This window comes from Theobroma cacao, chromosome 8 (assembly GCF_053813885.1).
Source record: "Theobroma cacao isolate CCN51 chromosome 8, ASM5381388v1, whole genome shotgun sequence".
In the NCBI taxonomy this organism is placed as follows: domain Eukaryota; kingdom Viridiplantae; phylum Streptophyta; class Magnoliopsida; order Malvales; family Malvaceae; genus Theobroma; species Theobroma cacao.
In genome coordinates, this window is record NC_142646.1 from 7,410,179 (window position 1) to 7,426,458 (window position 16,280).

The following is a 16,280-nucleotide window of genomic DNA, read 5'->3' on the forward strand; positions in this document are numbered from 1 at the left end:
AAATTCAAAACTTCCAAGTGTATTTTCAAAAACCTTCAAGTAACAAAATCTCTAAGTACATACTTAAATCCTCTAGATACAATTTTCAAAACCTTTGAGTACATCTTCAACACCTTTGAGCACACCTTCAAATCCTCTAAGTACAATTTTGAAAACTTCTGGGTAACAATTCCAAATCCTCCCGATATAATCTTGAAATCATTTGGGTAAACATTTTGAAAACCTCCGAGTACACCTTTAAAACCTTTGGGTAACCACCATCAAATCCTCCTGGTAACTATTTTGAAATATCCAAGTAATTACCTTCATGACTTTTTTTGAAATTACGTATCCTCATTTAAAGATGAGGAGAAAAGCCTTTTCTCGCAAAACTTTCAAGTACAATATTGAAAACCTTTAGGTACAATCTTGAAAACCTTTAAGTACACTATCAAAACCTTCGAGTAACCATCATCAAATCCTCTAGGTAACTATTTGACAGTCTCCAAGTAATTATCTTCATGACTTCTTTTAAGTTACGTAACCTTATTTAAAGATGAGGAGCAAAACCTTTTTCGCAAAACCTCCAAGTACAATCTTCAAAACTTTCAAGTACATTCTCTAAAACCTTTGGGTAATATTTTATAAAATCTTTAAATTGAGAAATCAAAGAATCGAGCTCATTTTGAGATGAGCCAAGTCTTAGTGGCCTTAAATTGCCTTCTTGTTATAGCATACGAGTTTGAAAACCCGACCACTAGACTTCGAAATTTGAGGGCCACCACCAATATTTTTTATCTAGGTGTGATTGACTTCCTATTAAATTCATTCTACTCGACGAGTCTTAAATTGATTTTAAGTCTGTTTAAAGAACAATAATCTAATTTGTGAGCTTTGAGTTGGGTTTGGGAGTATGGTTACGCACGAGAAAGGATTAGCACCCTCGCAACATCCGTTCAAAGAACAATACCAATTAATCATATGTTATCATTACTTAGCCTTAATTTTTTATTTTTATCCTATTTCCCTTAATTATAATTTATTGTTTGATTTTTTATTTTTGGTTTTATTCACGACCTAAAATCCATTATTCAGTTTATTTGTATAATGTGCACTTAATGCAATTATGAAATGCATGATATAAATCTTTATAAAATGTCAAATGAAAACCTTTTGTTGAGAATATTTTTCGAATTCGCCTATCATACTAATGAGACCTAAAATATTCTCTCACCAAGGGAATTCTTCGAAAAAACTCATCTTCATAAGCTTATCAAGAAAATCCTGTCATTGGAGCAATCATCTGCAAATAAAAACATTTTCATGTAATGCAACTCTTAATACGAGTAAAGGTTTTTTATTAAGAACATTCTTCGAGTGCTTCCATACTACTAGTGGGACCTGAAGATATTCTTTCACTTAAGAAATTTTTCAAGAAAACTCGCATTTATAAGTTTTCTTGAAAAGTCCCATCATCAAGGCCATAACTTGTGTACAAAATATATCTAAATGGATGCAAAGATAGGTAAATAATGTGATGATGACATGCAACAAATTTTGATACTTATTGTTTTTAATGCATATATTTAGTATTGTTATTATTATCATCTTTTATATTCCTTAATATCTTGTTATTAATATTTTAAAAATATTTTATTTGAATTAATATATTGAGATTTAAGATTAAAACCTTCCCATCATATTGGTGGAGTTTAAATCAAATCTCTCACCTAAGAAAGTTAACCCAAGATTTATGACTTCACGTATCCTAAATAAAAATTCCATCTTCGATCTAACTCAAATAATAAATTCACATTTATTTTGTTATTATTCTTCTTATTTGTCTATTGCTTTTACATGCATTATATATTTTGCTATACATTTTTTTTTTATAAATTTCATTAATTTTATTATCTAGAATAACTATTCATATAATATTAGACAATTAAAATTAAGAGCCTCTCATCATTCTGACAAGGTCCCAGTTTATTTAGAATTAGTTACTTTTCATTATTCTAAATTAATTAAATAATTGATTGTATTTTCAAAACCTTTATATTATATATTTTTCATTATTATGTATATATTTTTCTTGTTTGCATATTTTGAATTTTTTCTATATAAAACATTTATCTCTCCTATCCTATTTTTTTGATAATCACATGTTCTATTTTTATATTGACATATTTTCTTATTCACTAATCTATTTATTGTATTTTATATATGTCAAACCCTGCTTTGTAAAATAATTATAATATCATTCACATGCTCGATAGAATGTTTGTATATTTAGGAAGTTCGAGAAATCGTTAAAAGATGATATTGCCCCTAATGGTATCATTAAGTCTATTAAGCCTCGAACTAGTTCAAATAGGAATTTTAAGGTGAAATTAAGAGTTTCACAGTTCAGGGATGACTCAAAATGGTAATTAGGAGTTCGAGGATCAATTCGGAGTCAAATTGAAATTTTCACTATATAGGGGTAAAATTGTAATTTTTCCATCTGCGGACAAAATTTGAGATTTTGAGAGAATTTAGATCACATTTGACAAATTGGGGAATGATATGAGTATAAGGGATAAAAAATATGTCTATGGGCAATTTTTCAGTTTTTGGGGCAAAAATGTAATTTTTGATTTTTACGGGGGCAAAAGTGTAAATATCAAAAATTACTTCACCAAGACTTTGGATAAGTTTGAGAATTTTATCTAAGTTATGGATATTTTAAGGAATAATGTGTGGTGGAGATTTAAAGCTTAAAAGATAAGAATTTAAAAAATGGACCAATAATGTAGTGACATGTGGCAAGTTTAGATTATTATATTATTTAACTATAAAAATCAGCCCACACCACCATTTTCTCTTCATTATGGCCGGCCATAGCAAGAAAACAAAGGGGAAAAGAAAAACAAAAACCTAGGGGGAGAAATTCAAGGAAAAATTGGTGAAAATTCAAGGAAACAAGTGACCAAAGGTAAAATTTTTTGATTTTGACTTGTGCTTTACCTTTCCCATGCATTTCCCATCATTTTCCATGGTTGAATCATGTGATTTGAGGATGAATTCAATTCTGGAAAAATGGGTTAGGAGAGAGAAACTTGTTAGATTAATTTGATTTTAAGTTATGTTAGTGTTTTAAGTTAGTTTAGCATATTTAGGAACAAAACAACAAGAAAAAAATTTATTTTCCTCCATTACCATTATTGGCTGAATTTTCTAGGGGAATATTGGCTGATGATCTTGATGTTTATTTGAGGAATTATGATGAATAATGATGAATTATGAGTCTAGAAAAATAATGGAAATTTTTGGAGCAAAAATATGAATTTTTACCCATTAGGGGTATTTTCGTAATTTGCTATCGAGACTGATAATTTGCACCACACCGAGGGACATTAAGTCAATTTGGGTGCAATTGAGGTATAGAAACTGAAAAAAATTAATTTGAGATTAAATTGGACGCGTTAGTAATTTAATCGGGTAATAGGCCGAATTAAGTCAGCACCGCATTTAAGCGGTAGTCGGATAAGTTGCATGTCATATCATGCATATATACCGAGCCTGAATTGATTTTATAATGGTCAAGCATTGATGTGGTGAATTATGTATTGTACATTGTGGATAGGTGGTGAGCAAATTACACTGGTAAAAGTACCAAAATTGTGCTTGAAGACTGGGATTAGGAGTACATCGACTCCTAGAACTGTGAGTGGACAATTTATCGTCTTAAATATCTAGAGTAATTATACTTGTTTGATGCTTTTATTGAATGGTGAATTTAAATTATAAAATATTATGTTTTTCAATTAAAATATTTTTTTTATAAAAATGAGATTTATGGTTTTGAAATCAAATATTGTTTTGGGAAAATTGAGTATATGGAGACTGTGTTGAAATTTTTGATTTTATATGTTATTGAAATTGGGGCTTATGACACTATGGTAGCATGATGGCTAAATTTTTGGGGTTGGCATGAAATATATGAACAATTTTGGATTGGTCTCGGTAGATTGGATTACATTTTATTCGTCATATTATGCTACTGGAATTTTTATGGGTCTGGTGGTATATTAAACGGTCACTGTAGTGGTGGAGGTTTCCGTGGACTGCCTATGAGAGGGGCACGGTAACTCAATTATATACTTACCTCCGGGGGGAGATGTTGGGTGAAGTATCTCCTGAGGTATGATTTGAGTGCACCTCACGTTCGGACCACCACGTGAGAGTGAGACTCAGCCAACGCCAAGGAACGGCTGTGTGTCAGATGTGAAAACATGTTTATGGGTATGGGTCATTGAACAGCCTTGGCGGTCTCAGTGGGATACCTTGACGAAGGTACCCGCGAGAATGATATTGGCAGGGGCCAAGTTTAAAAAAATTCAAAAGTCAGGGAAATTTTGATGAAAAGAAATTATTTGGTATAGATTGAAACGAATTTTGTGTTATGAACATTATTGAGATATAACGTTTTTATATTGTCTCCATCTACTCGGCTTTAGATGCTTTTGATGGTAATTGTTTACTCACTGGGATTATTTAATCTCACCTCTCTTCCTATCCATTTTTCAGGCTCAGGACAGTTTGTTGATAGTTGATTAAGACGAGAATTAATCTCGGAGTTGCATCATAGGAAGTAAGGGTTCGTAGCTCTACACCTTCTTGGTTAGTTGGGGGCCCACGTGTCACTGTAAACGAAATTTCATACTTTAATTATCTTTATTACTATATGAATAAATTTATTTTACTCTTACGCTACAAAAGTTATTTTAGTAAGACTTTGAAAATATTGTGTTTTAAGAAAATAGAATATTTTATTTAATGTTTTTATTATATTCAAATAGCTATAATTTGACTTTAAACGAATGTTTTAGACTTCAAAATTTAATTTAAATCATGAAATATGTGTTTCCACTTACATATTACATTTTTTCGGATTTCGAAATTTCAAAAAAAAAATGACGAAAATGCCCCAGTGAGCTAGAAAATAATATTTTTATTGTTTTGAGTTGGAAACAACTTATGATTTCTTGAAATGCGAGATTTAATAACTGTCGCTCACCGGGGAGATGCAGAAGTTGATGCTAAGCCTTGCGGGGTTTCGATCGGCATTCGGGGTAATGAGTGCTTATAGGGACGTCGCGACGGTTGTTACGGGCCCGATGGGAGTTCCGGGTCGTGACAATATATATATTTTTTAAATACTAAATCAAAGCTTCCATCTACATAATAATGGTCCAAATACCCTAAAGAAAATAAACCAAATACATAAGACAAAATAGTTAAAGGGCTTACCATCTCTCGGCTTGACAAAGACCTAAAACCAATGGGTTCAAGAGCATACGGGCCTGGTTTGACTCATTTGGAACGACCGAGCACATTGTAGCAAATCCTCCCCCACTCCAAAATGATGTCGTTTGGCATTACACCACAAGTCCTTTTTCTTTCCTTTTTTTTTTTTGCCGTTCCTTTCTTCCTTAAACGGTGTTATTTTGGCACTTTGAATCTCAAACCCTAGGTATAAAACCTTTCTTTTCTTTCTCTTTCTTTCATTTCTTTCCCTACACACTCCCTTTAAGTTGACAACGCCTTTTTCTCTTTTTCAAACTAGACAAGAAAAAAAAACTAAGACCCCTTAGATTTGGTCTCCTTATTGCAACCGTTCCCCTCTCCTAATCATCAAGTGTTAGATGTTTAAGGCCTTTCAACCCCAAAACAACCACCGAAACAATATTATCCTTTCAAGCTTTCCAAGGCTTTCAAACAAACATTCTCTTTTTCTTTTTTGTTCACTTGAGGAATTAGGTATCATACTGGTTGTTGGAAAAACTATGGCTTTTGTTTTGTTTTTATTTTTTTTGGTATTTTCTTATGTTAGAATCGGCTGGTAGATCTAAGGCTTAGTTTTTTTTTGGATTTCTTTTAGAAGTGGCTAGGATTTTCTTAAAAGAATACTGAAAATTGTGATTCGTGAAAGAGAGATCTTAGGTTTTTTTATTTATTTTAGAATTGCCTCTTTTTTTTTTTCATTTTGATAGTCTTTGCTTATATAAGTGGGAAAGGATTTTGAAAATCCTTTTTGTCTTCTTCCTACCATTTGCAACACCTTGGTGGTCATATTAGTAAGGTCTTTAAATTTGGTGACCTATTGCCAAACTCTTGATTTTCAAAATTGACTTTGAGGCTTTCACCAAATAACATCGAGGGGAAAAAGTGGTAAATTTTGAAAGAAAAAAAAATAGACTTAGCTAAGATTGGCATATCCTAAGAGAAAAAAGGCATAAATTTGGCTTGAAGAGAGAGAAGGTTGATTGCCATGGCAATCTAACCTTAGTTGGTTGCCACAAAAGTCACCTTGGTTGTCATGCCAAGCATGGTAGCAAATCAAGAATTCCCCACTTATTTTCTTGTTTTTCTTTCTTTTTTTTTTTGTTATTTTCTTATATTTATTAATATTATTACTTTGATTAAGTTTGGAGCTCTTTGGTTTTAAGGATTTAAAAGGCCCACTTAGAAGCAGTTTAGACTTTTTTTTAAAAGCCAAAAGGAAGTCCAAAAGAAAATTAGACCTAATACATCTTAATGAAGAGAAAATAAATAAATAAATAAAGATAAAATATAAATGCAACTAAAGTTCTGGTCACAAAATAGTGTCTACAACTACCTTTCTTTGTGCATTCTTGAGAATTAAGGATAGTGCAAAGATGTAGACACCTTACTTCTACCAAATTAAAAGTGCTCTTTTATTTTTGAATGATGCTACACAACTTAAAAAAAAGTTCTTAAAGATGATTACCCAAAGGTTTCATAAGGATGTACCCAGAAGTTTTGAAAAAGTTGTATTCTGAGGTTTTACAAAATTTACTTGGAGGTTTTATAAAATGAACTTGGAGGTTTTAGATAGTCTACTTGAAGGGTTTAAATCTTAGCATATGTAGTTTATTTTTAGAAAAGAAAGAAAAGAGGAGAAAAGAGGAAATGGGCACCTGGTCCGAATAAGTAAACCCAAGGAAAGAAAAGGCAGCCTAAGGAAAAGGTGGCCTAAAAAAGAAAGAAAGAAAAGGAGAAGAAGGGAAGCCCAGTAAGGAAAAAAAGGAAAAAAAGAGAAAGGGGCCTGTTAAAGCCCACAGTCTGAATCTAGTGAAAGCTTGAGCTTCTATTTGACCCAAGTGAGGTATGTTCATTGAGCTTCTCTCTTTTGTTAATAGTTTTGTATTTGGTATTTTGTTTAAGAATTTATTAACATGGTTAATAGACTTATTATTTTTAAAAAATATAGGCCATGAAAATGATGAAAATGATGCTTAGTAAAATATAAAAAAGAAAAACTTATAAACTAGGATATTAAATAATGAAAAAAGATGATACTAAAATAATTAGGGAATTAGAATAAATATATATTACATGAATTAAGTCAATGATAAAATTTTTATTTGGGATGTGAAGAGTCACAATTTCGAATTAATTTTTTTAAGTGGGTAATTTAGTTAGGCTTTTCACCAAAGCATTGGAAAAATCCTAAATTTTATATTTCAAAACTTTATTAATTCAAATAATCATTTTAAAATCCAACAAGAATAAAATGTATTCAATTAAAGTAAAAAATATTAATTATATAATTTTAAAGTTACAAATTAAATATTGTATTTATAAATGCATTCATTTTGCATCATCTACAATTTCATATTGCATGTGGGTAATTGTTTTACAAATGGGTAAAAAAAACCTCGAAGATGGGATCATTTCGAGAGACTAGTAGAGATGAGTTTCCTCGACAAAATCCTTATGAGAGGAAAAACTCTTAGATTTCACCGAAGCATTGGGATAATTTAAAAATCACATTACCATTCCATGGCTATATCATGTGCCTTATAACATAAACTTGGTTCATATATGAAAATCCCCGAAGATGAAACTTTTTTGAGAGGTTTGTTGAGACTAGTTTTCTCGAAAATTCTTTAGGTGAGGAGAAATTCTTAAACTTTACCAAAATATTGGGATAATCTAGGAAGATTTTTTCGATATAAAGATTTCATTTATGCATCGACAAACAAAAAGTGAAATAATAAACTAATAATAATAAAATATAATAATAAGTATAAAAAATGCACACAATTCAAGACCAAGAATAACACTAGATAAATACCTAATAAACCTGATGACAAAGCCTTTTTAAGGGGATAAGCGTGTCTTCTTAAATACTTTTGAGGTAAAGAGGATTTCAAAAACCCTTACTAGAGTGTTAGAAAGGTCTAAGAAAAATCTCCAACACCAAACAAAATAAGAAATAAGACATAACAAGTAAATAATAATTAAGGAAAATGAGAATTAAATTAAGAATCAAGAATTAAGGCTAACATAACGATAACAAATGATTAATTTGTACTGTTCCTTGAACGAGTGCCATAGGGTGCTAATATTTTCCCCGTGCATAACCGTACTCTCAAACTTGAAATTGTTCCATAGACCAAATCCTACTTCTTAAAATAAACTTAAGTTAAGCTTAAAGTAACATTTTAAAGGAATAAACTCAAATAAATGGCCAATCGCAACTAGATTAAAAAAATTATTAGTGACTCCATTTCATGTTGAGCGGATGGGTTCCCGAACCCACATGTTATGCCAATGGCATAATACTGCTATCATTCACCCACTTCAATCTCAATTTTTATAGCTACTCCCTTTTTTCCTTTGGTAAAGTCCCCACAACTCAACTTTCTTTTTCACCATTTCCTCTTTTCTTCCATGGTCAAACCCTTCTTATTGGCATTGAACTTTGAGGACCTTGATCATATTTTCTTGCTATTTTATTTTTTTGTTGTGTTACCAAAAATATTTGTTTTCCACTCTTTAAGATCAACTTTTACGTCCCTAAGTTTGCTCCAAATCCTACTATTTTCACCATCTGACTTTCCATAATTTATCCTAGCCCCCTACCACTAGATCTTGAAAACTCTTCTCATCCAACCAATAGTTAAATAACTTAAATGGTTTTGGCCCCCACTTAACTCTATTTCATCTCACAATAACTGGATTATGATATGAAATTGAACTTGATAGGCATTCTTGACTAAATCCCTATTCATACTCTAGCCATTCCATGTCAAGCAAAAATCTGTCCAATCAACTAAACACTCATCCCTCTCTATTTCCACATCAAGTATATTTGTCCCTTGTGAGTGGCAGGTCCACAAGAGCTAGGCCATCAATAAATTCCCCAAACTCCCTAACAAACCTATTAATGTTTCCCCTACCAATTTTTTCCTACTCATTCCTCATTGTATTAAAATCTCCTTCTTCCCCCCACACCATATTACCTCTTTTTCATTCATCATCTCTGTTAATTCCTCCCATAAATTCTTTCTTAATAGTTCATCGTTCGGTGCATAAACATTTACGAATCCACACATTCTATCAATCTTTAACATATAACTGAGGTTTTGAATTGGAATTGATTGTTGTGATTACTGAATTATAGTTTTAGCCCTTTTTGTCCTTAAGAATGACTTAAAGTACTTTGAGCTTGAATTTTCTATAAATACTGATGATTGTGGCACAATTTTATTTCAAATCATCCTAAATTTTGTTCAATTCAAATTGTAATAATGTTATAGAACTAAATCTCTTATATTGATCCCAAATTTAGAACAAAATTGAGATTGATAACACTATAAGCGAATTTAGGTTTAGATTTCTTTCATTTCATACACATGTTTAGTTGGAAGGATAGTTAAGTCATTCCTCCTCTATTCCCAAAGAATATTTGTTCCTTTGTTTAGTTGCCCAATAGCGTAAAGGAATAGCCATTCCCCCTGCAACTTCTATTCTTTAAAATTAGCCAAAATCATAGATTAGCTAATCCCAACTCACCCCACCCAAGGTATTTGTTATTCTATGGGTGGGGTAATAGCTTTTAAAATTAATCAGACAAAAATGCCCTTTATAAGTGAAAATGAAAAAAAGAGAAAAAGAATTTAAAATAAAAAGTTTCAGCTTTTAATTATATATTACAAAAAATTAATATTTTAAATTTAAAAATTACTCAAAATTATTAATATTTTAATCATAATAATATTTAAATTAAATACAAAATATTAATATTTTAAAATATTAAAATTATAGTTTATCAATATTTTAAATAAATTATAAATTATTAATATTTAAAAATAAAATAAAATAAAAATAGCTAATCATATTATAATAAAAAGTTTAAGTTTCTAATTATATATTATAGAAAATTAATATTTTCAATTTAAAAATTAATTAAAATTATTACAATGTCAATCATAATAATATTTAAATTATAAGTAAAATATTTATATTTTAAAATATTAATTATTAAATTATAAATAAAAGATTAATATTTAAAAATGTTAATATTTAAGTTAAAAATTATTAAATTTTTAAATAAATTATCAATTATTAATATTTAAAAAAGAAAATAAAATGAAAATAGAAAATCATACATTATAATAAAAAGTTTAAGTGTTTAATTATATATTATAAAAAATTAATATTTTAAAATTGAAAATAAATTAAAATTATTAATATTTTAATCATAGTAATAGTTAAATTATAAATAAAATATTAATATTTTAAAATATCAATGATTAAATTATAAATAAAATATTACTTTTTTAAAATTTTAAAATTTAAATTATTAACAATTTAAAGAAATTATAAATTATTATGATTTAAAAATAAAATAAAATAAAAATGGATAATGATATATTGTAATGAAAAGGTTAAGTTTTTAATTATATATTATAAAAATTTAATATTTTAAATTTAAAAGTGAAAGAAAATTATTAATATTTAAAGAAAATATTAATATTTAAAAATGTTAATATTTTAATTATAAATTATGAATATTTTAAATAAATTATAAATTATAAATATTTAAAAATAAATGAAAATAAAAATAGATAATCAAATATTATAATAAAAAGTTTAAGTTTTTAATTATGTATTATAGAAAATTAATATTTAAAATTCTATAATTAATTAACATTATTAGTATTTTAGTCATAATAATATTTAAATTATAATTAAAATATTAATATTTAAATTATCAATTATGATTATTTTAAATAAATTATAAATTATTAATATTTAAAAAATAAAATAGAATAAAAATAGATAATCATATATTATAAAAAAAATATTTTTATCTTTTTATCATCTATTTCTTTGTTATTTCATAATTATTTTTTGCAACTAAACATTGTAATAAATTGTAATAGCAATTCTTACTTTTAATCTGATAGAAACCAACCAAATTATATAATAATATTTACATTCTTTTATAATTTATTATCTTCTCACAAAATACTTTTTTTATATTACGAAGAAATCGTGCTATGTCTTGGCCACCCTTAAAACCCAAACTATTACCCTTACCCGTAGTCTACAACTTGAACAGGTTAAAGATGGTCAAGCCCTTATTCAACACTTTGCGCAGCTTTTGCTCCAAAGGGAACTGATGTATTGAGTTCAAACTGCCGCGACAATTTCTCTGTTTCAAGTGCACCTTAAAGTTTTTGAGTCGTGGAAAAAGCAAGCATTCATCAGTGCTTTTTTGTATAATTACCGTTGCATAACGGATTTATACCCGGCCAACCAAAATTCAAAAACACATGAATAAAAGCAAAAGCCAGCCTTTACCTTTTCCTAGCTTTTTTCAAAATCCAACTACGTACCTCAGACTATATAAAAATGGTTTTTGATGTTATTTGCCTGCCCATAGTCCTATTCTCATTTTTGTCTTTGTACCTTTGAAAAATTCAGAAACCAACAAGAAATGGGTTCTTGCATTAGCAAATGCAGACCCAAGAAATATTTCATACAAGACTTTAGTCATGTTCAGGACAAGCTTGTGATCTCACAAGCTCCAAAAACTCCCCTTCCTGTGTCAAACAAAATTTCCCCTTTGCCTCTTTCACCTACCATTTCTTCTTCTTCTTCTTCAGTTTCTTCCTTTAGCAACACTACAACTAGTTCATGTTCATCGATTTCAAGCTCAGCTTCGGTCTTGAGCTCGAAGGATAGGTCTTTTTCGAATGAGTTCTTGTGGGCATGTGTTAAGGAAAACCCTCATATAATTCGTATTAATTCAATCAAGGAAGCTTCTCTTGCATTAGCCACTGCTAAATCTCCTACTCAGGAATTAGGCTCCCCGGTTAAACCAGCTGTGGCACCAGCGAAACAGTCAATCCCGCAAAGGGAGAAGGGCTCTACACCACAGAAAAGAGGGCGGTCAAGTTCACCAACAGCATTGACGCGTCAAAAGAGCTTCCGCAAGGAGCATGACAGGCTTAATTCTGCATGTAATTTGCCAAGTAGGAGTTTGAGGTCACCATCTCCAAGCAGGAGATTTAGTCCTGGAGATTACAGTAGAGGAATATTGGCAAGCACATCGAAGGAAATTTGCTCATCAAAGCGAATTGTTGGCCCTAAGGTAAATGCACTGAACTCTGTTTCTTCCTCTCTAAGAAAGGATAATTTCAGGCCTTCAAGTCCAATGATCAGCCATCCTAGTCCATTGAAGTCTTGTTTGAGAAATCGGGAGACTTTCATTCACCGCATTAGTTCTAAAATCGATGAAAGTGCGCTCCGTGCAGCCCTGTCCCAGCAAGAAAATGACTCCATTACTATGGAGGACATTGACAACCCTCATATTTCCTTGGATTGTTTCATTTTTCTGTAGAAAATGAGCTTGCATATGCATACTGAAACATTTTCCATTTTCACACTTTTTTATTTTTCTTTTTTGCTTGATTTTCTGATTGCTTGTCCACAATATTCACTATGGATAGGATTAAAAATGATCAACAGGATCAAGTATCTAGATTGATAGTGTTGATTGAATGGGGTGTATTGATTTTCTCAAATTTCTTGTCATATACTAGGATAGAAGAATGAAGATTGTTATTACTTTTGACAGATTTTGATTGGCAGAGTTAGAACACAATTCCTACGTACCGCTCTGCTCTTGCAATCTCTTATGTTCCCAAACACCGAACCTTTTCCTTTTGAATAAAAGAAATTCAGCTTCAATATATATAATATAATGACAAATTTGACTTTAAATCTTTAAAAATTTTAAACAAGCATTCGTGTCCTCAAATAAACATTCACAAAGCAGGGGCCAACTGTCTACGACACTTTCAGGCGGGCCTTAGTCTGAGGTAGCTGGCGGCCCAGGTCAGGGTTTATGGGTAATGAGATCCTTATTCTTTCCCAGCCTCTGAGTTGGGCTGGGAAATGGACAATGGCCCGCTGCACAAAGGGCCTTTGTTGGTCAATTGACAGACTGGAAAAAAAAAATTGAAGATAAAAACAAGAGTAAAACCAAAGTGTGCTCGATATATAATTACAAGTAGCATCCAAAATTAAGATTTTGAAGATATAAAAAGTCGTTCCTTAATTAATATCTTTTCCAAATTTCGCCTAGTGAATTGATTGACTACCTATGTTAAATATTGATATTTCAAAATATATGGCTTAAATTAGTTAAGACCCATTTTTATCACTATAAATCAATTAATTTCCAAACATAATTATTGGAATTGCTGATTTACTACCCAAATTTAAGCATTTGCTCAAATATAAAGACTAATAGACAGAGGGTTAAAACAATTATAATTTTGCAACTTTGGCATATTTCTCTTCCATACATTTTGGCCTGAAATGAAAACAGAAAAAAAAATTCTTTTAATAGAGAGGATAACAATAATTAGGCCAAATAATACAGATTGTTTTAAGTAATTTGAACATATGTATAGTGCAAGTGGAAGAGGTCCCTTTACTCTTGGACTTGTAGGGGTGAACGCAATTTTGTCAAGCCAAAGATGGTATATAATAGAAGGATTAAAAACAACTTCTTAGAAGAGAAGAGGAAGATTTATATTAACTTGGTAGAATCCATTATTAGACACAGTTGGTCACCTGTCCTAGCCAGATGGGCCTATCATTAATTAAATAGAGTTAAAGGATTCCCTATCTATTTCTCAGCCATACTCTTCCCAAAAAGTGAATCAAATAGACACCACTCAGTTGAATTTTGTTGCATCACTATTTGAAAAGAAAGATCATAAGACACTTAAAAGATCTACAACACATATAATGGAGGTTTTCTTTTGCATACAAATGAAATTAATGCCATATGTTGGCTGTATTGCAACAGCAATGGCCCCTTCGGCTTACCAATTTTGGTGCAATAAGGGGAAAAACCTGAGGAAGCTTTGAGCCAATCTGAAATGGCATGCTTAATGAAAACTCTAGCAATCGCTCAGCTTATTTTGGAGTTTTCGTTTAATGTTTTCCAAGGGTTTTAATCATTGAGAAAAACCAAGACCCACATTGATACTTAAAGTTTTTATAGTAATTTAGTATGTGTTTTTTTTTTTAATATGACGAAAGAGATATTCGAACTCAATTATTTAAGTATGAGAGATACATGTGCTTACAATTGAATTAAATATTTAAGTACATGTAATATATGTTATTAATGGCATATTTGGTTGAGGGGAATGACTAAGTCATTCCCTCCTTATTCTTTCAAAGTAGTGTTGCATTTGTTTGGTTGCTTTTTACTATTGAGAATATCCATTCCAAAAAATAGCTATTCCCCAAAAAAAGGGCTTAACCATTCCCCTCTCCCTTGTTATTAGTCATTCCATGGCTCATGGTAAAAATATTATTAAAAGAAAATGTCCCTGTTTAATAGAAACTTCTTGGGGAAAAAAAAAAAAACCAAATGCTTTCTTGAAACAGTTTTCTTAATATGAAGCAAGATCTAATGAGAAAAACATGCCTACTAAATATAGGGATATCCAGATGAATAAGAATTAAGTAATCATTATAAGTAAAATTTTCGGGATTTGTATAGTGTTATAGTTTATTCAAATATCAAAATGTAATTAATTAGGATATTGATAATGCATATATATATATATATATATATATATATATATATATTCTCAATGTTTTTTTTAACATTAATTATGAATGAAATGCCATGTATTTGTAATAAAGAATGCCTTAATAGAATTTCAAAGAGTTAATGAATGAAATTTTAATCCATAACGGAATTTCCATAATTTTCGCAAGCTCTTTAGGCTAACATTTGAAACATATGACTGTATTCTTCACTTTAAGTAGTAAGAATTATAGAACAGATAAGATTTAAAATGTAAAATGCAGATAAGATTTCTAAGACTGAAAGAATAATGAATGCTATGAGGGCATCAAGCAACTAATTAAGCGATGTGGAAAGCCTCTGCAAATCAAAATGGTTGAGTAAATGTTTCGTACAAAAGCAAGGATTATATATATAACTAAGTTTTAAAGTAACAACAGCGAAGTTGAAATTAATTGCATCAAATATAAATTTAAGAAACTAATAAAGCAACAAATTAAAACCGGGCTGAGAAAGCATGCATATATAATGCAATTGAACCGACAGCTTGTTAACAAGTATAATTAGCATTAATCAAAGAAGTGATTAGTGTATGTCAACCAATTGGGACAGGTAGGGCAAGGTTGTTATGAGACCATCCAAGAAGAGCTTGTCTTTAAATAAAGCAATAAGACGATTAACTTCACGTGAAGTTGGTTTGGATGTATTAGGTACTGATAAAGCAATTGCAAGATATCCATGTCGGCCAAAAACACTTCATTCCTCAGTGAGTCTTTTTGTTCTCCTTCTCTAGGGCAATTTAGGCAGCCGGGGGGCCTCCTTTGAGGGAGTCCCATCGAGGAAGTGATTGATGTAATAATTATGATCCAATTGAAATTTTTTGATGATATACTGGTTTTTTCCCTGCTCTGATTGATATCTCTATCCATATCGAATATTGTTGATCAATATATTCAAACTCTAGTACACGCAGATAAAGCTTATGCCGCCTGAAAAAGAAAACCAAAGTCCTCTTCAGCATTTTAAAAGTTCTAAATAATAATCAAATTTGACCCAAATATTGTTGTCTACTCCAAAGGAAGAGGAAAAAAAATTCCAAGGGTTTGATAAAGTATTATTAGCTAATCATAAATTATATTTCATCACATTCATGTATATACATACATATCAATAAGCTGCTCAATAGGTGGGTATGATATAGGTTTTTGTTTAATTTTGTAGAAATTCGAATATGGACTAATCACAATTAAAATATTTCGTAGAATATTAGGCATAAAGATGCAATTGAGATTAATGCAAGTGTTTGAATTACTTTTATTGTGATACTCCAACCTAAATGACATTTGAACTATATTTATATTGTCTTAAAGTGTGATAAATAGAC

The 16,280-nt window shown here is 30.2% G+C and overlaps 1 protein-coding gene and 1 long non-coding RNA gene across 2 annotated transcripts; both read left to right on the forward strand.

Annotated features, from left to right (window-relative positions):
- Positions 1-2,668: 2,668 nt before the first annotated feature.
- LOC148761141 (uncharacterized) lies at positions 2,669-4,743 on the forward strand. The gene is made up of 3 exons (XR_016028047.1): positions 2,669-2,953; positions 3,605-3,684; positions 4,549-4,743. It is a non-coding gene; the product is annotated as an uncharacterized LOC148761141 (long non-coding RNA).
- Positions 4,744-11,727: 6,984 nt separating this feature from the next.
- Positions 11,728-12,838, forward strand: LOC18592443 (uncharacterized). Its single transcript, XM_007019195.3, has one exon. It carries the CDS (start codon positions 11,777-11,779, stop codon positions 12,680-12,682), a length of 906 nt encoding a protein of 301 aa, XP_007019257.3. The 5' UTR covers positions 11,728-11,776; the 3' UTR covers positions 12,683-12,838.
- Positions 12,839-16,280: the final 3,442 nt, after the last annotated feature.

Bases quoted from the DNA above. Each gene is read 5' to 3' on its own strand.
- LOC18592443 (XM_007019195.3), top strand. From the start codon at position 11,777: ATGGGTTCTTGCATTAGCAAATGCAGACCCAAGAAATATTTCATACAA.